The sequence below is a fragment of the Pituophis catenifer genome, unplaced genomic scaffold (genome assembly GCF_029215685.1).
Source record: "Pituophis catenifer annectens isolate HBS135680 unplaced genomic scaffold, rPitCat1.0.hap2 SCAF_8, whole genome shotgun sequence".
Classification (NCBI taxonomy): domain Eukaryota; kingdom Metazoa; phylum Chordata; class Lepidosauria; order Squamata; family Colubridae; genus Pituophis; species Pituophis catenifer.
In genome coordinates, this window is record NW_027256888.1 from 18,826,812 (window position 1) to 18,850,888 (window position 24,077).

A 24,077-nucleotide genomic window follows, 5' to 3' on the forward strand; every position below is an offset into this window, starting at 1 on the left:
AACAAACCCAGAACCAGAACCAGAACCAGAACCAGAACCAGAACCAGAACCAGAACCAAGGAGTCATGGGGCATAGGGATGAAGTCTTTCTACCCTGTCAACCACTTCCAGTGGTAAATGGACCTCTCAGGGCCCCAAGCCAAGCAGCAAAACCAAGTTTGAATACTCTTTCAGAAAGCCAAAAGGGCTTTCTCCGCTGGTGCAGTGGATTGGCTAGAACCATTGGGATGAGACAGCTGTACAGATACCCTGGACTCAGGCCATATAGGGCTTTAAAGATAATAATCAACACCTTGATTTGGACCTGAAAGCAAACTGGTAACCAATTCAGATTTCAGAAATAAACCACTATCTTAAAAATTGGTGTCGTCAACAGAACTTCAGCTTCCTAGACCATGGTCTGCATTACCTACATAAAGGGGTACTGGCAAGGGATCGACTGTACCTCACAAGAACTGGAAAGAATATATTTGGGGGGAAAACTGGCTCGTCTTATCAAGAGGGTTTTAAACTAAAATTGAGGGGGGCAATCTTTGCAATCTTTCTTTTTTCCAAGAAAAAAAACACTAGATAACTAATTATATAAGGAGATAGAGAGTAAAGAGAAAGAAGAAAGAAAAAACATAATGAAGTAGAGTGATGAGAAGGATGGAAATCCCAGTTATAAAGTTGGAAATATATGAAACATATCCAAGACCTATAAAGGACTCAAATACCTATACACTGACTGATCTTGATGAATATAAATCACCAGGATTTGAAGGATTACATCCCAGAAGGATTACATCCCTTCTGAAGGAGTTGGAAGATATTATCTCAGACCATTGTTCCATATCTTTCAGATCTTGACAGACTTAAACAATTGGCCCTATCAAACAACATGAAATTTAATGTGGAGAAAAGGAGGGTTTCACACCTAGGCAGGAGAAACCAAAGGTACAAGTACAGATTAGGTGAAATCTGGTTCAAAAACAGTATCTGTGAGAGGGACATTTGAATTTTAGTAGACGATCACTTAAATAGTGCACCCTGTTATTAACACAGCTGTCTGCAATTTCTGCTGGTTCGAAACTCTCCAAGGCTCAAGGTTGACTCAGCCTTCCATCCTTTCTAAGGTAGGTGAAATGAGGACCCAGTTTGTGGGGGCAATAAGCTGACTTTGTATAAAATATACAAAAGAATGAAGGCTATTGCTTAAAGCATTGTAAGCCGCCCTGAGTCTCCGGAGAAGGGCGGCATATAAATCAAATTAAAAAAAAAAAAAAAATATGAGCCTGATGATCTGGGATAGATCCAGGAACTGATATCTACCTGAGAAATAGCTTTTTTTTTTGGTATGATGGAAAAAAGAAACTAGTCACTGCTATCTGGAGAGAATTTAAGCTGATATTTTATGTAACAAAATTTTTAAAAATACAAACTGGTTCAGATATAAATTTAAAACTTGGCTACATTCATATTCTCTATTGTGCTTTATGATGAGTTCTAAGAAACTCAAAAGCTTTCAATGATTTTATAAAACTTCATTGAATTGGACTTTCCCCCCTCATGGGTAACAATTACTACGTTTTAAACATTGCTTGCATTGTGTGATTTTTAAAGGACTTCTATAGTATGAAACTTATGTCACATTGACTCTTTAAAGAGAAATTTGTTGGTCCACCACGTTTTCTGGATACTTAAGAATGCTTATAAATATTTTTATAATGAAAACTTGTAATGATTATTTAATCAGGGAAGAAAACTTAGTATTTTACATTACTCTTGTTCTGTTTAAAGCTACTAAAATAGCTTCAGGTTGATGAAGTATTTTTGTAATATAAATTTACTAATTCCTAAAAATACACTCTGTGTGTGTGTGTATGTCTCCTATTTTCTACTTATTATCTAATATCTTTTTATTATAAAACATGTTAATCTGTAGTGACCCTCTAGCAGCAGCATACTTTATTGCTGTCATAGACCAAAAAACCAAAACATCCAAGGCACATAGCTGGCACATGACCAGACTGAAGTGCAGTATGGCAACAAGATCAGTGGTGGAAACCACTCCATCAAACTCACAGTTCATGTATTTTAAATTTTTAGCTCCAATCTATATGGACTATAGTCGATTAAGATTGTACATAGGTAGAAAATACTATATTGCAATTTGCATAAAATCCACACATCGGCATTTTATACAACCACCAGCTAACTCAACCGCTGGCGATCAATAAAGCTAACCTCAGTCAATGGGTCCAGCCCGTCCCTTCCCCCGACTCTTACATCCCAAAACTGCAGCAAAGAATTTTGCTACCTTTAATGTAATCTTAGAATCAGTATCTTGGAGTAAGAAGCGAAGACTAAGATTTTCAGATAATTCAGGAAATCTTTGGCAAATGGGAGAGATAAGTTCTGACCTTACCTCCCGATAATGGGGGCATGTAAATACGATGTGAGCCAACGATTCCGGAGATCGACCATCACATGAACAGTGGGTGGATTTCACACACCCCGAGCACCTGCTATCTAGGACATTCGAGGGGATCACATTAAAACGTGCCTTTAGAAAGGCCAACCTGTATTTTATAAAGGATAGCGTAGAGAGATATTTGGGGGGGTGCATTCGGGGAGTAATACCGAGAGAAAACGGAGAACATACTCCCGCACCAAGTGCCAGATTCTGTTGTCTTTCAATATCATCCAATCGCTGAAATATCAGCGATTTGGCTGCATCTGGGCCAAGCATGAGGGCTTCAATAGGGGGAATACCTATCTTCATAAGTTTGGTGTGAATATTGCAGGCCCACCATAAGCACTGGCCTAAATAGTAGTTTGGAAGTCTGACCCACAGGGTCAGCCAGTAGCCAATAGCACACTTCCACAGAACAGTAGCGAGAGATGGTGTGCCCAGTTCCAAGCGGATTGCAGCATTGCTCACACAGGGGGGAACTCCCATTAGGCAGCGTAAGAACTGGCTTTGAACTGACTCGAGGAGGGAAATATTTGTTTGAACCCAAAGGGGGGTGCCGTATGTAATGGCAGCTATCACCTTTGCCCTATATGCTTTCAATATTGAGGGAATATGTTGGGCTCCCTCCGTGTAAAAGAATTGCAGAAGGGCATGCGTAATGGCCTTGGCCTTGGCCTTGGTGCGGAGGGACTTGACCTGCGCAAGCCACATGGCATTAGACTGGAAAAGAATGCCTAAATTCTACCGATGCCTAATACTACCAAGAGCCTTGGTAGTACAGTGGTCTAAGGCACCCTGTTATTAAGCTGGTTATTAAGACCAGCTGCCTGCAATTACTGCAGGTTCGAATCTCGCCAAAGCTCAAGGTTGACTCAGCCTTCCATCCTTTCTAAGGTAGGTAAATTGAGGACCCAGTTGTGGGGGCAATAAGCTGACTTTGTATAAAATATACAAAAAGATGAAGGCTATTGCTGAGCACATTGTAAGCCGCCCTGAGTCTCCGGAGAAGGGCGGCATATAAATCAAATAAAAAAAAAAAAAATTGAAATCTATGGACCTGTTCCACTGGTATGCCATCGAGCTTCCATTGATAGTTTTTCCTGCTTCTTGAAAAGATCATAATCTTAGACTTAGAATGGTTGATAAACAGTTGGTTGGTGCAACAATAGTTGGAAAGGATTTTAAGGGCTCTAAGCAGACCCACCTGAGAGAATGAAAGAATAGCAGCATCGTCCGCATAGAGCAGGAGCGGGCACCTGTAGTCAGCTAACCTGGGGGCATGGATATAATCCAGTTGGACCATTAACACCCTTCTCCAATTGCTAATATATAAGTTAAAAAGAAGGGGTGCCAATATACATCCCTGTCTGACCCCCTTATTAACAGGGATGGCGTTGGAAAGGTCCCCTTGGGGGGTAAGGCGCACTTTTGCCTCCGTTCCCTCGTGCAGTTGGGAGATGAGCCAGAGAAGTCTTTTATCAATGCCCCAAGAAAGGAGTTTGCCCCACAGTTTATATCTGGGAATATTGTCAAAGCAGCCTTTAAGTCTATAAAGGCAACACAGAGACGGCCTTTCCTAGGGGTAGAGTATTTTAAGGCTAGATGGTATAGGATCAGAGCATGGTCAATAGTAGAATGATCTGCTCTGAACCCCGCCTGCTCATGACCGAGCAGACCAGCCTCCTCAACCCAGCACTCCAGCCTGGACAGGAGGAACCGGGCATAGTTTCCCCAGTACTGACAATAAACTGATATTTCGAAAATTGCCTGGATTGGAGAGGGAACCTTTCTTATGAATTGGCACGATGATGGCATCCTTCCAGACCTTAGAGATAATGCCTGTTTGATTAATCGCATTAAATACCTCAGTAAGGACAGTAGTCCACCAGTCCTTATGGGCTTGAATGGCCTCAGTGGGGATAAGGTCAGGGCCGGGGGCTTTTCCCGATTTGAGTTGTCGAATTAGCTTCGAGATGGTGGAGGGGTTCACAGGGGGCCATCTAGGCAGTTGTTCGAGGGGGAAATCTAACGCCGTAGAGGATGGCGAGTCTGCGTCGTAAAAGACTTGGCGTAGGAAGAGTTCCCATGTGGAGGCAGATATAGAGTAAATAAATCTACTAGCTGGCCTTCTGTTCAGCAAACTCCAAAAATCACGAGGATTACGGGATTGCGCGGCAGCTAATAAGGAATTCCATCTTAGTCGTTGCCAATTTTGTTTGGCTCTTAAAAGAGCAGACTTATATGCCTTCTTAGCCATAAAGTAAGCAGGAAGCTCTCGACAAACCAGAATTTTTACAAAGGATATATATGGATCTCAATTGGTTCCTCTATATAAAAGTAAGAAAGAAATCTATCCTTGCTTACCTTATTATTGCAAACATTGAGTTAAAGTTCTTGCATTCTCTGCAGTGCAGTGCTATCTTAATGAAGTGCTTAATTATCTTCATCCTTTTCAGCTGGTTGGTTTCTCGCAAAATCTCAGATGCTACCCAAAAGGTTTCTTGGTTTATTACTTCTTCAAACTTCTTTAAATTAGCACAGTTAAATTTAGATTTCAGTTTAAATAAATCGTCTATGTACTCTGTAGGTTCAATGTTGCGGAACAGTTCAAAATTACGCATTGAGAGTTGGGTAGCCACCTCTATAGTGCTGAGCTGCAGTAGAGAAATTTGGCTCTCTCTTAGCAATTCCTGAGCATCTTCATCTGAACACAAAGTTTCTGTCTCCATGTTATTTTTCAGATAATACCTGAAAAATATTTTTCACATATTAATCTATCAGGTTTAATTAAATAAACAGCTTCCAAATGACTTTATTTACTGGATATCAATTTAAGCCAAAATAACATCTATTTTTTCACCTTCCACTAAGCTGTATTCTGTCAGCAAGTTTGGAGAGTTGATCTGGAAGTCTTCGCTGCTTAATGACACCCTCTGGAGTGACAGAAACCTCACATAAAGAATAAGCATCTGGGGTGGTGGTTAAAGCAAACTCACGAATAGCTTGAACAACTACTTCTTTTGCAGTTGTGTCCTTGCTTATCATAATGTAGCGACTTTGCTGATCTGCTTTAAAAACTCGTAGAACCTGATCTGGTAAATCTGTAATGAAAAGAAAAATATACTAAGACATATAACAAAATAAAATGTTGTTATTTCTCAGCAAGGAATAATATAATAAGAACAGGAATATTTTTCTTCTGATATCTTTTTCTTCATGATAAAGCCTTCTTGCATAAATATCTTAAGTATCCTGTTTTTAGAATATTGTTTTCCTATTTATATTAGATATCACTTCTAAGACATACGTAGAATGGATACAGTAGATTTGAACAACAGACCTCTCTGTAAGCTGTGCCATATACAGTATTTCCACCTTTTCAATAAACAGTCGGTATTCAGTAGTCCTCACTTAATGACTGGCTGGCAACTTCTTCGCAAAGTGATGTGATTGTTAAGTGAAACATTATATGACTAAATCTAACTTATGTTAATTCTGCTACAGTTGTTAAACAAATCATTCACAGTTGTTAACCATGTTACCACATGACAGTGACTTGTGACTTTACTGCCAGCTTCTCCATTGACTTTGTGGGTCAGAAGCCAACTATGAGGGTCACAAATAAAAATCACTTGACCATAGGTCACTGTGATTGTTGTAATTGCTTGCAGGGAGTGGAGCACCCATATCGCAGAGACAATACAATAGTGAAAGTTCAAGGACCAATCATAAATCTAGTTTTTCACTGCTATCATAAGTTCAAATGGTTGCTGAATAAGTCAGTTTGTTAACCAAGATCTATAACCATATTGGAAATTTATTTACTGCATGAAGACAAAATAATAAACTGTATTAAAAATTACTAAAGTTAAATTTGGCAAGCTCACTCTTAAATTTTGGCTGTCCACCGCCCTGAGTCCCTTTTGGGAGAAGGGCGGTATACAAATTCAATCAATCAATCAATCAATCAATCAATCAATCAATAAACCTTCCTCAGATATATACTGTATCTACTATTTTAAATAAATTTATTTTAGCATCATGCTCTACCAATTTTCTACTTCAATTTATTGAAATAACCAACTTCAAATCTATAAAACAGATTTGTTTTCAAAAGCTTTAGTCATGAATAATTAAGAGAATTAGTATTTTACCTGCTACTATGTTCGTGTGGTCATCTGTAAATTTACATATACTGTAGGTGTTCTGCATCTGTACAATTAATTAATTAATTAATTAATTAATTAATTAATTTTTTATACCTCGCTGGTAGGAGAGACTGAGCACCATATGAGGGAGCTGAGGGATTCTCTATATCCCAATGGAGAGGACAGAACATTGTTCCCGATAGCTTTCTGTAACGGGACCGGCCGTCGTGAGAGGATGGTTGGCTATTAGCCTCCGTTGGAGAAAAAGAACATTGGACCTTCTCCCTGTCGTGAGAGGACAGTGGAGTCCAGCCCTATAAATGGATATTTTGTGACCTTTTATGCTCAGTTATCCCTTTGGACTATGATAGACTCCCGGACTGGCCTTCCTTTCCCATCTTTGGTTCGGTTGATGCTCCAAAAAGCCGACCTTCTCGCGCTGCAAGACTCCCCCCTCTCGCAGGCCTGGCCCTCCACGTTATCGAGGGCCTATCTTGATGACAGGCTTTGGAACCCCGAGAGATGGCATGCAGCGAAGAGGGGGTTGAGGGTTTTTTTATTGGGTTTTTTAAGGAAAATTTTAAGGGGACCCAGGAGGAGGGGAGGGGGTGTAGAGATGGACCTGGGGGGGGTTCATATAGCTACTGGGCGGGATGATGGGTCGCTTGGGCGCAGCAGAGGGATCACGGAAGAAAATTGGTCTGGGGAACAACGAGGTGTCGGGAAGGGCAGTGTAATTGAAATAGTGAGTGGGAGGGGCAGATATGACGGGCGCAGGGGCCACATCATGTTCCGGGGGTGCACATACGCTGTCTACGAGCGATTGCACACCCTGGCCCCCAATGGGCGACTTGGGTCCTGGGTTGCACAGAGCCTCAGGCCCTGGGTCCGCGGCTGATGTTATGTAATGCCAGGTCAGTTGTTAACAAAGCCCCCCTCTTATTTTGTGATCTTATTTTGGAGGTGGGTGCAGACCTGGCAGGTATTAAAGAGACCTGGCTGGGCCACGAGGGCGGGGTTCCCCTCGTTGAAATGTGTCCACCAGGTTTCTGTGCATTTCACCAGCCAAGGGCTCAGGGGAGGGGTGGGGGAGTGGCGGCAATTATTCGGGAAAGTCTTAGTCCGAGGGAAACCACTGTTCCTCAGATAGCCAGATGTGAGTTCTTCTTCGTGAAGTGGGGCCGTGGGAGGCAGATGGGTTTGCTGACTGGTTCCCTGCCACGTGGCGGCGACCCTGCCCGAGCTGCTCGACGTTATTGCTGGGGTGGCGGTTGATACCCCAGACTTATTGTCATGGGGGATTTCAACCTGCCATCTGCAGGTGAGGCGTCAGAAGTGGCTCGGGAGTTCATGGCTTCCATGGCGGCCATGGACCTGACCCACTCACATAGGGGGACACACTCTGGACTTGATTTTCGTCTCTGGTCAGTGGTTGAATGATCTTGGTAGAGGAGACTTAGACATTAAACCCTTGTCATGGACAGATCATTCTCTTCTTCGCTTGGACTTTCCTGCCGTTTCCCCCCACCGCAGGGAGACAGAACCGGTTAAATGGTTCCGTCCCAGGCGCCTGATGGATCCCGAAAGGTTCCTGACGGAGCTTGGGCCATTTCCTGAGACCTTGGCACACGACTTGACTGCAGACCTGGTGGCTGCCTGGGAGAGGGCGGCCGCCGGGGCTTTAGACGGCGTCATGCCTTTGCGGCCTCTGACCCGATGCCGACCTCAATTGGCTCCTTGGTTCTCCGCTGAAGCGTCGGAAAAGACGCCTAGAGAGCATTTGGAGGACTAGTCAATCCGATTCCGACCGGACACTTGTGAGGTCTTATATCAAGACCTACCTAGTGGCGATAAAAGCGGCAAAATCTAACTATTTTTCCGCTCTTATCGCATCTGCAGAGAACCGTCCAGCCGCTTTGTTTAGGGTGACCCACTCCCTTCGTCGGGGGGGAGTGCGGGAAGATCCCTTGCAGGGTCGAGCTGAGGATTTTGTGCAATTCCTGCGTTGATAAAGTCGCTCGGATTCGGGAAGGCTTGGACTCCGACTGGGTGAGTCCAGGGGAGGAGACGAGGCCAGGTCTTGAGAATGTTATCAGGGAGGAGTTTGATCCTGTGGCTCCCGAGGATGTGGACAGGGTTCTGGGTAGGATTAGTGCCGCCACATGTTTATTGGACCCGTGTCCCTCCTGGTTGGTACTGGCCTCCCGGGAGGTTACACGAGGCTGGCTCCAGGGGATTATAAATGCTTCTCTGAGTGAGGGTGCCTTTCCCGCTGCCTTGAAAGAGGAGGTGGTGAGGCCCCTCCTCAAGAAGCCTTCCCTGGACCCGGCTGAATTAGCCAACTACCGTCCGGTCTCCAACCTTCGTTTTGTGGCGAAGGTTGTTGAGAGTGTGGTGGCACGACAACTGCCCGGGCACCTGGATGAAGCTATCTATCTGGACCCGTACCAGTCGGGCTTCAGGCAGGGGTACAGCACAGAAACGGCATTGGTCGCATTGGTGGATGATCTCTGGAGGGCTCAGGACAGGGGTTGTTCCTCTGTTCTGGTCCTGTTAGATCTCTCAGCGGCTTTTGATACCATCGACTATGGTATCATGCTGCAGCGGTTGAGGGGGTTAGGAATAGGGGGCACCATTTTGCGGTGGTTCTCCTCCTTCCTCTCCGACCGCTTGCAGTTCGTGTTGACAGGGGGGCAGAGGTCAACTTCGAGGCGCCTTGCATGGGGAGTGCCGCAGGGGCCGGTCCTCTCGCCCCTTCTGTTCAACATTTATGTGAAGCCGCCGGGTGAGATCATCCGTGGTTTTGAGGTGAGAGTCCATCTGTACGCTGATGATACTCAGCTGTACATCTCCACCCCAGACCACCCCAATGATGCCCTTGATGTGATGTCTCGCTGCTGGAGGCCGTGCAGGTCTGGATGGGGAGAAATAGGCTCAGACTCAACCCGTCCAAGACCGAGTGGCTGTGGTTTCCGGCGCCGCGATATAGTCAGCTGGTACCATCGCTGACTATTGGGGGTGAGTCTTTACCCCCCACAGAGAGGACCCGCAATCTGGGCGTCCTCCTGGACGCACGGCTGTCTTTAGAAGAACATATGACGGCCGTGGCCAGGGGGGCTTTTTATCAGGTTCGCCTGATCCGCCAGTTGCGGCCCTTTCTGGACCGTGACGCCTTGCGCACAGTCACTCACACCCTTGTCACCTCCCAACTGGACTACTGCAATGCTCTCTACATGGGGCTCCCCTTGAAAAGCACCCGGAGGCTCCAGCTGGTCCAGAATGCGGCCGCGCGGGTGGTTATGGGTGCAACTCATTGTGCCCACGTGACACCCCTCCTGCGCGAGCTGCACTGGCTCCCAGTGGTCTTCCGGGTGCAATTTAAGGTGTTGGTTACCGTCTTCTGCCACCAGTAGCCTCCCACCGGCCAGTCCGCTCCCACAGAGAGAGTCTCCTCAGGGTGCCATCGGCCAAATTATGTCGGCTGGCGACACCCAGGGGGAGGGGCCTTCTCTGTGGGAGCCCCTGCCCTTTGGAATGAACTCCCCCCAGAAATTCGCAAAATCTCTGATCTCCGTGTATTTCGCTGTGCCCTCAAAACCATGTTGTTCCGCCAGACTGGGCTATCAATATAAAGATTTTAATTGGTTTTAAATTGGGTTTTTAAATTCAGGGTTTTATAAATTGGGCCTACTATTTAATAATTTTAATTATTTTTAAATATTGTCTTTCTTTGTGTTTTTAATTAGGGTGTACACCGCCCTGAGTCCTTCGGGAGAAGGGCGGTATAGAAATAAAATAAATAAATAAATAAATACCGCCCTTCTCCCGAAGGACTCAGGGCGGTGAACAGTCAAAATAACATATATATAAAAATGTGAAATAGAAGCAATTTAAAATAATTAAGCCAATTTGGTTCATCAGTTAAGATCTTCAGAATAAAATTTAGACAATTAGAAAAAAATTTATGCCAGCCCGGCTTGGTGAAACAGAAAGGTCTTAAGTGCACGACGGAAAGTACGAAGATCTGGGATCATTCGTATCCCTGGGGGTATCCTGTTCCAAAGGGTAGGTGCCCCCACAGAGAAGGCTCTCTCCCTGGGAACCACCAGTCGACATTGCTTTAGTGACGGTACCCTGAGAAGGCCCACTCTGTGGGAGCGTACTGGTTGGTGGGAGGTTATCGGTTGCAGAAGGTGGTCTCGTGGGTGCCCAGGTCCTAAGCCATGGAGCACTTTAAAGGTAAGAACCAACACCTTGAAGCGCACTTGGAAGGCGACTGGGAGCCAGTGCAGCTCGCATAGGAGAGGTGTTACATGTGAGCGCCATGTTGCTCCCAATATCACCTGCGCGGCCGCATTCTGGACCAATTGGAACCTTTGTGTGCACCTCAAGGGGAGCCCCATGTAGAGAGCATTACAGTAGTCCAGTTGAGATGTGATGAGAGCATGAGTGACTGTGCATAAGGAGTCCCGATCTAGAAAGGGTCGCAACTGGCGAATCAGGCGAACCTGATAGAAAGCTCTCCTGGCCACGGCTGTCATATGCTCTTCTAAAGACAGCCGCGTGTCCAGGAGGACACCCAAGTTGCGAGCCCTCTCCGTGGGGGCCAATGTCTTGCCCCCAATAGTCAACGATGGTATCAGCTGGCTATATCGGAATGCCGGCAGTCACAGCCACTCGGTCTTGGAAGGGTTGAGTCGGAGCCTGCTTCTCCCCATCCAGATCCGCACCGCCTCGAGGCACTGGGACATCACTGCAAGGGCATCATTGGGGTGGTCTGGGGTGGAAATGTACAGCTGAGTATCATCAGCGTAAAGATGGCACTGCACCCCAAAACCACGGATGATCTCACCCAGCGGCTTCACATAAATGTTGAACAGAAGAGGTGAAAGAACCGACCCCTGCGGCACCCCACAAGTAAGGTGTCTTGAAGTCTACCTCTGCCCTCCTGCCAACACAGACTGCAACCGGCGGAGAGATAGGAGGAGAACCACCGTATAGCAGTGCCTCTCACTCCCAGCCCTTCCAGTGGGCGCAGCAAGATACCATGGTCGATAGTGTCAAAAGCCACTGAGAGATCTAATAGAACCAGGATAGAGGAGCAGCTCCTATCTCGAGCTCTCCAGAGATCATCAACCAATGCGACCAATGCCGTTTCAGTGCTGTAACCAGGCCTGAAGCCGGACTGGAATGGATCTAGATAGACAGTTTCATCCAGGTACTGCGGGAGTTGCTGTGCCACCATACTCTCAACAACCTTAGCCACAAAGCAAAGGTTGGAGACAGGATGGTAGTTTGCTAAAACAGCTGGGTCCAGAGAGGGCTTCATGAGGAGGGGCCTCACCACCCCCTCTTTCAAGGCAGAAGGCAAGAAACCCTCACTCAGAGAAGCGTTTATAATCCTCTGGAGCCAGCCTCGTGTAATCTCTCGGGAAGCCAGTACCAACCAGGAGGGACACGGGTCCAATAAACATGTGGTCGCGTTCAATTTCCCCAGTAACCTGTCCACGTTTTCAGGGGTCACAGGATCAAGCTCATCCTAAATAATATCCTCAAGACCCGCCTCCATCACTCCGTCTGAACCTACCCAGTCAGAGTCCAAGCCTTCCCAAATTTGAGCAATTTTATCGTGCAGATATTGTGCAAAATCCTCAGCATGACCTTATAAGGCGTCTTCCCGTGCTCCCAGGTGGAGGAGGGAGGGAGTCACCCTAAACAAGGCGGCTGGGCGATTATCTGCCGATGCAATAATAGCAGAAAAATAGTTATATTTTGCCGCTGCTATCACCACTAAGTAGGTCTTAATATAGGACCTCACCAGTGTTCGGTCAGCTTCGGAACAACTGGCTCTCCAACTACTCTCCAAGCGTCTTTTCTGGTGCTTCATTTCCCTCAGCTCCTCGGAAAACCAAGGAGCCGGGCGACTTTGATGCCGGGTCAGAGGCCGCAAAGGCACAACCCGATCCAAAGCACCAGCGGCCATCCTATCCCAGATTGCCGCCAGGTCTTCAATCGAGTTGTGAGCTAGAGTCTCAGAAAATGGCCCAAGCTCCATCTGGAATCTATCAGGATCCATCAGGCGCCTGGGGTGGAACCACTTAATTGGTTCTGCCTCCCTGCAGTGGTGTAGCGGATAGAAAGTCAAGCCTAAGGAGAGAATGGTCTGACCATGACAAGGGTTCGATGACTATATCCCCTATATCTAGACCATTTAACCACTGGTGAAATACAAAAACCAAGTGCAGAGTGTGTCCCCTACCCCGTGCGAGTAGGGCCATGAACTAACTGAGTCAGGTCCATGGCCATCATGGAAGCCAAGAACTCCCGAGCTACCTCAGACTTTTCACCGATGGACGGCAGGATGAAATCTCCCATGACCAGAAGCCTAGGAATCTCAACTGCCACCCCGGCTATTACGTTGAGGAGCTCAGGCAGGGCTGCTGCTACGTGGCAGGGAGCCAGGTACACAATCAGCAGGCCCATCTGTAACCCATGACCCCATTTCACAAGGAGGGACTCACATCCGGCTGTCTGAGGAACAGTGGTCTCCCTAGAATCAAGACTCTCCTTTATAATAACCGCCACCCCTCCACTCCTACCCTGTGCCCTTGGCTGATGGAATGCGCAGAAACCTGGTGGGCACATCTCTACGAGGGGGACCCCCCCTTCATGGCCCAACCAGATCTCTGTAATACCCGCCAGGTCCGCTTTCCCCTCCTGAATTAGTTCACAAATGAGGGGGGCTTTGTTAGCTGCGGACCTGACATTGCATAACATCAGCCTAAGGCTGACAATAAATCAGTTTGAATGTTCTAAAACAAATTTCATTATTTTGAAATGAGCCCCACCATATCATGTTATATACAAAGGCAGCGATATCTCCAACTATCTCAATTCTGATGACCACCAGAATGAATCCAAAATATATACTAGTCTCAGTCTTGAGTAGGGTAGTATAGGAAAGCTAGATGTCAAAGAGACTTTCCTGTGATACTTTACAAAGTGTTTGACATCCTCAACTGCAAGTGTCAAATTGTTCTGTGTGCCAAATTCGGCTACCCTGCTAGCTGAAAAAAGGAATCTCACATTAACTGTACCTGCCCTAAGGAGATTAAGATACCACTGAAGGAACTTGCTTTCGTTAAAGGTAAGACATGATTGATTCTTTTGGATCGCACCAGATTGGTTTGCCAGATGTGCCTGAGCAGAAACAACTAGTCAAAAGGCAAAAGTGGCAAGACAATGAGAGACAAAGGCTTGCTAAATATAAGCAGAGAAGTATTCCAGACATTTCGATACTGACAAATGAAATAATTATCTCTTATGATGAAAATGAAGGACAGATGACTAATGTTGAAGATGAAGAGGAATGTGATCAAAGTTATGAAGAGGCCTTAGACCAAACACACATGCCCTTTACTTCAAAAGAAAAGCCAGAACACAACAGATTAGAAATAACAAATGTCGCTATGCAGAACACAAGATATGGTGTTGGTCGACGTGCCACTTCCGCAGCCGCCTTCATAGATGCTGGCTTGATCTCTGAAGAAGACAACAGACTTGTAGTTGACAATAAAGTCAAGACAGCCCAGGAAAAAAATATGAAGGGTGAAATAGAATGCATCTTCTTCAATGGCCGTATAGATGTAACTAAAGTTATGCTGAAAGCAAACAATTCAGACCAATTCCACAGTACTATCAAAAAAGAAGATTATTCTGTGTGCAGTGAGCCAGGTGGAAGATATCTTTATCATTTCACTCCAGAGAAAGGCTCAGAAACAGGAAAACCTGCTCAAGTGATTGCAGATAATCTGATGTATTTGATTAAGAAGAAAGGCATTGACAAAAGCTTGAAGGCCATTGGAGTAGAGTCTACAAATGTTAATACTGGCTGTGAAGGTGATGCCATGCACTGGGTAGAGGTTAAACTTAATTTGGTTCATGTACTCCACACGAATGAGTTACCCCTATGACACTTAATCACAAAATTGGATGGGAAGACTTTGTCTAACAACAAATGGGCAGGTAAAATTGGCAACATGCTAGACACTGCAACAGAACTTGACATTGATCCTTCATTCACTAGAGTTTCAATTGGTGAGCCTCTCATTTCACTGAGCGACATTGTTGTAAAGGATGTCTCTATTGGTCAAGTGTATTGAAATAGGAACACATAGGCAATAAGGACAGGAAAACTTCCCACAAATCTGGCTGTTCTGGAAATTGGCCCCATAAGCCATTCACATTGGTTGACAACTGTAAATAGTCTTTGTCCAAAAACATAGCTTTAAGAGGCAAAACTCTTCGAAATTTAAGAACGATAGTGGAATACATTGATGTGTACTACCCTTGTTGGTTCAGCATCAAAGTAAAACATTGAATTGAAGGCCCATGTCATATGTTGTTCCAGCTGCAGCAAATCAGAGTGCAAAAAGCTACAGTACATGCTGTTTTGCCAACCATTCAGCACTCCTCATGGTACGCTTTCAGTGAAATGATAATCCAGACACTCTTGTATTCAGATGACATTCAAGAGAGGAGAGCTGATATGCAAAAGACCATTGACTTGAGAGATGCAGGTGATAATGCACTGGGAGATTTTTCTGTACGTGCAAGAAAAACGCCTTTAATCAACACCAGAGCATCATTCTGCTGGAGCTGACTGACTGGTCTGAAGGTGTATATGAGCCACCTTTGACATGTAAACTGACTACAGTGAAAATAGTCTTACCCATTTCTATGTATTTCACTGTGACATGAAGCAAACTCAACTGAACTTAAGGTGCACATTTTTCATTTCAGTTTCCATATTCATCAACAAAATAAAACACTGATTCTAGACAGCAATCAAAATTTGATACTCACCTGGGGTTGTGTTGAAATCTAAGATGCGATGATGTGATTGCAGTAAATCAGGATTGCTTGATGATAGTGTTCCACTGACAGGTAGAGCAGGAGGAATGTGCTTAGTCTGCCTTAAACCTACAATGCTATCATCCTGAGATTGACCAATTCCAATATCACTACAGTAACAGGAGAGAAACATAGTTACTGTGCTTACACAATTACTCTTGTATATAATGTAACACACCCTTTCTCAGTATTCCTGTAAATTATGAGTTTTCTTGCTGCTCTAAACTCATTGGCCCATAAAATTCATAAATTTAAGCATAACTTTGAAAAACCAACCATAATAATAAACTAAAATATATTCACTAATCCAATAACAGATGAAGTGACATTAATATAACTAGATACTGAAAAGCTCAAGTGTGCTGTAGTATCTGTGGAAGGAACAGAAATGTGTCCATGGATGGAATAGCATTTTAAAACTACAGGAGAATAAATGCTGTTATATTTAATTTTCACTATATATTCCGTACTACCGGTATATATACTTATATATGTAATCACAAAGACTGGAAAGAATGTTTTCGGAAAACGACTGGCTCAACTTATCAGGAGGGCTTTAAACTAAAATTGAGGGGGGAGGGCGACCAGTCTTTAGGATCTCCGGGACCTAATTCCAAGCAAAAACTCCTAGAAAGCAAGGCAAATAACAAAGTAAGGAGGGATGGGAAGGAAGACAAACTCAAATACCAAATAGGAGACATAGGAAGCATATCCAGAGTCAGACATAAAGACCTCAAGTGCCTATAGACAAATGCACAAAGTCTGGGGAACAAACAGGGTGAACTTGAACTATTAATACACAAAGATAGATATGACATAGTAGGAATAACAGAAACTTGGTGGGACGAAACCCACGACTGGAACATTCTGATAGAAGGATACAAACTCTTCAAAAAAAACAGACCCCATAAAAGAGGAGGTGGAGTTGCACTGTATGTAAAGGACCACTATATCGCTACAGAATTGCATGAAACCAAAGATGAAAATCTCCTAGAATGCATATGGGTCAACATAAAAGACAGAAAGAATGACATGGCCATAGGTGTATACTTTAGGCCACCCAACCAAGCAGAAAAAATAGATATTCTTTTTGCCAACCAACTAAACATATGTAAGAACTACAATAGTAATGGGGAACTTCAATTACCCTGATATCAATTGGAAAACTAATCCTGCACCAAGTGAAAAATCAAATAGGTTCCTAACCAATCTAGCTGACAACTTTGTTGTCCAAAAGGTAGAGGAGGGAACTAGAGGGACAGCCACACTGGACTTAATACTTACTTACAAACAAAGAAGTAATAGAGGGAGTTGAAACTGCAGGAACCTTGGGTGAGAGTGACCATGTCATACTAGAATTCAACATAACGCAAACACAAGCAGTAGAACAAAACGATACCAGAGTCTTAGATTTTAAAAGAGCTGATTTTAATAAACTTAGAGAGAACTTGGAAAAGATTCCTTGGATGAAAATCTTAAGGGGGAAAACAACTCAAGAATCTTGGGAAACTCTGAAAAATACTATCATAAAAGCCGGGACCAGCGAAATACCACTGAGAAAGAAAAACAAGAAATCCAAAAAGAAACCAGCATGGCTACACAAAGATCTCTCTGAAAAATTAAAAGACAAAAAGAACAAGTACAAAAAATGGAAAGAGGGAAAAATGGAAAGAGGCAGGATATCAGCAGATAGCCAGAATCTGAAAAGATGAAGTCAGGAAAGCAAAGGCTCAGAATGAACAAAGACTTGCAAGAAAAGTCAAAGATAACAAAAAAAAGTTTCTTCCAATACATAAATAACAAGAAAAAAAATCAAGGAAACAATCGGTCCACTAAAGAGAGAAGACGGCAAGGAAGTAACAGGCAATATAGAGAAAGCAGAGCTGCTTAACTCATTCTTTGCATCGGTCTTCCCGCAAGAAGAAACTATAGCCCAACCTACCAGAAACATAACTGTAAAAAACAGACTGGAAATAAAAGTTAAAATAAGCAAAAAAATAGTAAGAAAACACCTGTCTGATCTTGATGAATACAAATCACCGGGACCTGATGGATTACATCCCAGAGTTCTAAAGGAGCTGGCAGATGTCATCTAATAACCATTGCATCACATCTTTCAAAAATCCTGGAACACTGTGGAACTACCAGAGGACTAGGAAAGAGCTGATGTGGTACCCATCTTCAAAAAAAAAAAAAAAAAAAAAAAAAACCAGACCCAGGAAACTACAGACCAATCTGCCTAACATCAATATCCGGGAAGAAACTGGAAAAGATAATAAAAAAACAGATCTGCCAACACCTAGAAACGAGTAAAGTAATAACTAGCAGTCAGCACAGGTTTGTTAAAAACAGATCATGCCAAACCAATCTTATTTCATTCTTCAACATAGTGACTAAATTAGTAGACCAGCGAAATACTGTCCACATAATATACTTAAGATTTCAGCTAGAAAAAAGTGGGATAAATAGCATCACCACCAGATGGATTCGCAACAGGTTGACAAACCGTACTCAACGAGTAGTCCTTAATAGGTCTAAGTCTCCATGTAGACTTAGAATAAGATTACTCAAAACATAATCTTAGAATCTTTCTCTACCCAACAAAATTTTATTTCACTTACCTGTATTCTTCCATGCCAGGATCTATATTCAAGCAAGCAGAATGATCAATTATGCCTACTTTTGTTCTATTATAACACTTAGAAAAATAGAAATAATATTTCATTTGTTATTCCATAAGCGTATTTTGAAAATTTTCCCTTTCATCCCTGGTTTATATCCCTATGCTTTTTGTTTATAATCATTTATCAATGTTTAAAAATGCAGGTGACATATCTAAGCTAATGTAGTATAGGCATAAAAGCATATTGTCCTTCTACATATCACACTCACTTGTATGGTTTCTGAGGCAGGATACTGATGCGGGTTTTGTCCAGTATTTTCTTTAACTTGTTTCTTCCTCCAACAGTGTTGGCTTTGCTTTTCTTTGTTACTTTTTCCAGACCCATCACCTGTTCCACGTCAACTGCAAGATCTGGGATGGAGTAACGGCTTGCTTTTTTAATATCACCAATTTTAGGAAGATGAGGAGCACCATTTCTTTTGTCCTCAGACAATCTTGCTAGAAGTTCTTTAAAAACTGCATAGAAAGGAAAAGAAAGCATGTAGAAAAAATACCCCTCCTCCTGATATATACTTTTCAAGTTCCAATAAATATAAAATTTAAGTCTAGTTCCACTTTATAGGCAGAATTGAATCTTCAAGACATACAGATGTCTTAATGTACAATCAGATTTGGAATGGAATGTCCAGCACTAAGCAATGAATTCATTAAACGATTTGCATTTGATTTTACATTTTACGCCATGGTTTTTAAGCCAATCACTACCGGTGTTAAAGTGAATCATGTGGTCATTTAGGAATCTGGTTTCCACCATTGACTTTGCTGCCAGAACCCCTCTGGGAAGGTCTGTGATGGAGTGTAGTCTGGATTTCCAGGAGGGAAGAAATGCAACCCAAAGGATCAAAAGACAGTGAACTTTAGATAGTTTGTTTGGGAGAGTTAAGACAGCTTGCTCCTAGTAGTTCTCAGAATATGTTTAATGATGCAAATAGTTTTAGTTTGGCAAGTTTTCTGTCTATAGATCAGAAACAATAAAGGAAACTACTTCGAAGAACTTCAATGTGTCTTTCTTAATTTTTGGAGCCTAACATCTTGATTGCTCTCCTTGACCTCTAGCAGCTTTCAAATACCATCAACCATGGTGTCCTTTGGGGCCAACTTCAGGAGTTTTGTGCTGGTTCACTTTCTTCCTTCATGGCCAGTTCTTATCAGCGTTAATAGGGAGTGAGAGATCCAGCTCATGGCTCCTCCTTTGTGGGGTACTGCAGGGCTCAATGAACATCTACATGAAACTGCTGGGTGAGAACATCTGACACCATGGGAGGAGATATCATCAGTATGCTGATGATACACAGCTTTACCTTTCCATCCCAGTGAGCCAAGTGATGCTGTGGTTGCCCTTTCTCAGTACACGGAGGCTGTAGAGGTCTGGATAGGGACAACAGGCTTCAGCGGAACCCTGGCAAGATAGAGTGGCTGTGGGTACAAGAGACCTCAGGATCCAGTTGTTTATCATCTTTAATTCTGGATAGGCTTGTACTACCATAGGTAGACCCACTGCACAATCTGGGGGTTCTCCTGGACTTGTGTCTTCTGCTCTAGGGAGGAGGTGGCAGTTGTGGCTAGGAGGGCCTTTGTACAACTTTGTCATGTACACCACCCTCCTACCTAGATCATGAGGCCCTGCACATAGTTACTCATGCACCAGTCATCTCTTGGTTGGATTATTATTTTTATTTTTATTTTTTATTTTTTAATTTATTTTTATATGCCGCCCTTCTCCAGAGACTCAGGGAGACTTACAATAATAATAATAATAATAATAATAATAATAATAATAATAATAATAATAATAATAATAATAATAATAATAATAATAATAATAATAATATTTTTATTTCTATACCGCCCTTCTCCCGAAGGACTCAGGGCGGTGTACAGCCAATTTAAAAACACAAGACACAACAATGATTAAAAATTAAAATAATTAAATAGATTTGGCTGGTTTAAAACCCCAAAAATTTAAAATACCCCAATTTAAAATTATTATGTTGATAACATAATGCGTTAAGCAGTAGCCTTCATACTTTTGTATATTTTATACAAAGTCAGCTTATTGCCCCCACAAACCGGGTCCTCATTTTACCCACCTTAGAAAGGATGGAAGGCTGAGTTGACCTTGAGCCTGGTGAGAATTGAACTCGCAGTAATTGCAGGCAGCTGGATGTTAAATGCTGCCTTAGTAGGAGGCATTAGCCTCCTACGCCACTCAGGTTCTATAATGTGCTCTACTTGGAGCTATCCTTGAAAAGAATTTGGAAGCTACAGCTAGTGCAGAATGCAATGATGTGCACACTTTTAGGAAACTCTAGGATGACACATATAATACTGCTGCGTAACTTCAGAGTCCTCTTAGATTCATGGCTCCTGCTAAAGAACAGGTGGAAGTGGTGGCTAAGAGATCCTTTGTGCAACTCTGCATTGTGCGCCAATTATGCCCTTTCCTGGACAGAGAGGCTCTCTATTTGGTCACTCATGCCCTAGTCATCTTCCGATTGGACTATTGCAATGTGCTCTACATGGGGCTACCCTTCAAAAGTATATGGAGGTCTAGGAAGGCAATCTTCTCTGCTGCTGTCCCTGCATTATGCAATATCCTTTCCTCAAAACTGGTCCAGAATGTTGCCGTGCGGGTGGTTATGGGCGCAACGAGTTGCGCCCACGTGACACCTCTCCTGCGCGAGCTGCACTGGCTCCCAGTGGTCTTCCGGGTGCGATTCAAGGTGTTGGTTACCACCTTTAAAACGCTCTATGGCTTAGGACCTGGGTACCTTCAAGACCGACTTCTGCCACCAGTAGGCTCCCACCGGCCAATTTGCTCCCACAGAGAGGGACTCCTCAGGGTGCCATCGGCCAAGTTATGTCAGCTGGTGACACCCAGGGGAAGGGACTTCTCTGTGGGAGCTCCTGCCCTGTGGAACAAACTGCCCCTGGAAATACGCAAGATCTCCGACCTCCGTGTGTTTCGCTGTGCCCTTAAGACCCTGCTGTTCCGCCAGGCAGGGCTATCTATGTAAATGATTTTAAATTGGGTGTTTTAAATTTTGGGTTTTAAATTCGGGCTGAAATTGTTTAATACTTTTAACTATTTTAAAACTGTTGTTTGTATCTTGTGTTTTTAATTGGCTGTACACCGTTCCAAGTCCTTTGGGAGAAGGGCGGTATATAAATTAAATTATAAATAAATAAATAAAAGTAAGGCAAGCCTCACTCTCCTAGCTTGCCATAAAGAGGTCAAAACCTGGCTCTGCGACCTTGCATGGGAGCCAAAAAGGTCCATGCAATCATGGGGCTGGCTGATGCCATGAGAGTCCTCTCTTTGCCTTATTAACCAGTGTTAAATGACCACCTTTGAATTATTTTTATTTCTTTGAAATTTTATGTTTTAATCTTTTAATTTTTTTAAAATTTTTAACTCTAAATTAATCTCAATATTTATTGTTAATTTTATATGCTGTTTCGTATGTTGATTATACTGTATATCTCCCATGCCTTGAAACATGAAATGTAAATAAACAAATATATATCATTGCCTTTTTGCTGAATTTAATGTGATACGCAATGGTGATAAATAATTTATATTTATATAAATATAATATATTTTTATTTATTTATTTATTTGAGCACCGCTCAAGCCCCTAATTTTTCTGATGGGCTCAAGGTTGACTCAGCCTTCCATCCTTCTGAGGTCAGTGAAATGAGGACCTAAATTGTTGGGGGCAATATGACATTGTAAATTGCCCAGAGGGTCTTGTAAAACACTATGGGATGGTATATAAGTTTAACTGTTCTTGCTATTGATAAGAATGGGGATTTTGTTCTGCTGTTAACAATACTTGTGTTGCAAAGTGTACCAACTCAGCCAGGTTGTTTATTAATTTGATCAATTCTAAAAACTGCTTGGTTTTATATAGAAACAAATATTGTTAATGCTTGCAGGTTTATGCAGTTTTTAATAGCATTTATTTACATATTAATTTATTCATTATGGATTAGTTTATTTTATTCTTTAATCGTCATGATTATTTTATTGGAACCAGTGGTGTTTTAAGTCATTATGTTATTAGTGAGTTAGAATCATATGTAGTTGATGGTATACAGGCCCATTAATTAAATAAATATTGCATCACATTTTTAACATACTTTACTTGAATAAAAATAACAACTTTGTCATTAATACTTACCGAATAAGTTGGTTTTCACAGTGATAGATAAATGGGTATTATTTTGAAGAATTTCCATGGCTTTTGCTAGCTGAATATTTTCAAAATTCTGGCCATTCACCTCCAATATCTAGATAGAAAAACAAGAGAATCTCATATTGGCAAATTAGAAAAATCAGAAGTTTAAAATATATTATCAAAACAGCACTATTTGTTTTCAATAAATTCAGCTGATGTTTTTAGAATAGTTTAAAATATATTATAAAAACAGCACTATTTGTTTTCAATGAATTCAGCTGATATTTTTAGAATACGCTTCTCTCTGTAATTGACTGTCTCATTCACAAAACTTTCCAGTGTCCAGAAATGATAACCTTTCTGCAAATCTCCTGTGCTTTCCTACTCCATTTTATTCTCTTTAGTTTTCATATAAAAATGGAACAGTTAAACATTGTCTTTTTCTGGAAGTGCCTACTGACATTTCAAACATTAATTTGCATACCTGATCTCCACGTTTCAACCCTGCTTCAGTAGCTTTGCTACCCAAATCTACACTGTCAACAAAGATTCCAAATCCCTTTTCAGATCCTCCTAGTAATAAGAAAGGCAAAGGAGCTTCCCGAGATGGCTTTGTTAAAGTTATCATCCTTCGTTTAGCTTTAGCAGCACATGCAATATTTAACAGCCTCAGATGTCCGCCCATTTTCTGCAAGCAAGAATATTAATTTAGAACCATTAATTTCAATATTATTCTCAATAGAGCACCAAAACTTTTTTCTTTCCTTGTCTAGAGGTCTATTTATACCTCTCTTTCCAAATTGTTCTCAAATTCCTCCAGAAAACGAGTCATTGCAGGGTCTCCCTCAAAATCATTGAAGTGATTGTTCACCCACAATAACACTACCCGTGTAACCTGAAGGAAATATAAAATTGTGTTACATTTCATATAAAAATATTACATTCAGTGAATTAATATTAATGACATTTAACTTGATAGAATGATGTGAAATTCATCATTTTTATAAGAGTACACCAATATAAGAAAAAACAATCTGGATTTATTTTTTTAAAAATTAAAAAAAAATGTATATTTTCTGAATGATTAATTTCACCACAATTTCTTTGCAAATGAGAATACACAGCCTAATTCTTTCAATAGTTTTGAAATCATTATTTTAGCTACAGTAAACATTCTAAGAGAAAGGTTTATTATTAACAGGTCCTTTTAAATTTCTGATTATCCTACTTTATAACTGAGGTTCAGACTGTCTTGACCCTTATATCCTCCTGCAAAGGGCTAAATCCCAGCTCTCCTCTCAATAATTGGATCAAAATATTGGAAGAGCCTATATGAAATGAAAATCCCTTAAATGAGATACATGCTGATTGGCCTTAGCTTATTGTTATTTGTGTTACCGTATTTTTCGGAGTATAAGAAGCTCTGGACTATAAAACGCACTACCTTTTTTGGTGAGGAAAACAAGAAAAAGAAATCTGCCTCTGCTTCCCAGCAATTTTGCCTCGTTGCAGCAAACAGCAAATAGCCTACTTTACTTTCATTTTCGTTTTCAGCATAGCTTGATTAGCACAAGAAAAAAAAATCTGCTCCCAGCAATTTACCTCCTTGCAGCAAGCAGCAGAGGCCAGCGCAAATCAACTGAGAGCAAAACAGCTGAGAGTCGGGAGGCCAATCCAATCAACTTGTGCTAATTAGG

At 42.3% G+C, this 24,077-nt stretch overlaps 1 protein-coding gene across 2 annotated transcripts in view; it reads right to left on the bottom strand.

Moving 5' to 3' along the window:
- Positions 1-24,077, bottom strand: part of RAPGEF2 (Rap guanine nucleotide exchange factor 2) — a 275,274-nt gene that overhangs the window by 48,626 nt on the left and 202,571 nt on the right. For both annotated transcript variants that reach the window (XM_070949029.1, XM_070949027.1), the window contains exons 14-20: positions 23,168-23,275; positions 22,865-23,068; positions 22,384-22,492; positions 18,409-18,655; positions 15,469-15,626; positions 5,316-5,556; positions 4,820-5,203 (exon numbers count right to left, since the gene is read on the bottom strand). In XM_070949029.1, the coding sequence (XP_070805130.1) occupies positions 4,820-5,203; positions 5,316-5,556; positions 15,469-15,626; positions 18,409-18,655; positions 22,384-22,492; positions 22,865-23,068; positions 23,168-23,275 (1,451 nt within the window). The remainder of the gene's footprint in view (positions 1-4,819; positions 5,204-5,315; positions 5,557-15,468; positions 15,627-18,408; positions 18,656-22,383; positions 22,493-22,864; positions 23,069-23,167; positions 23,276-24,077) is intronic.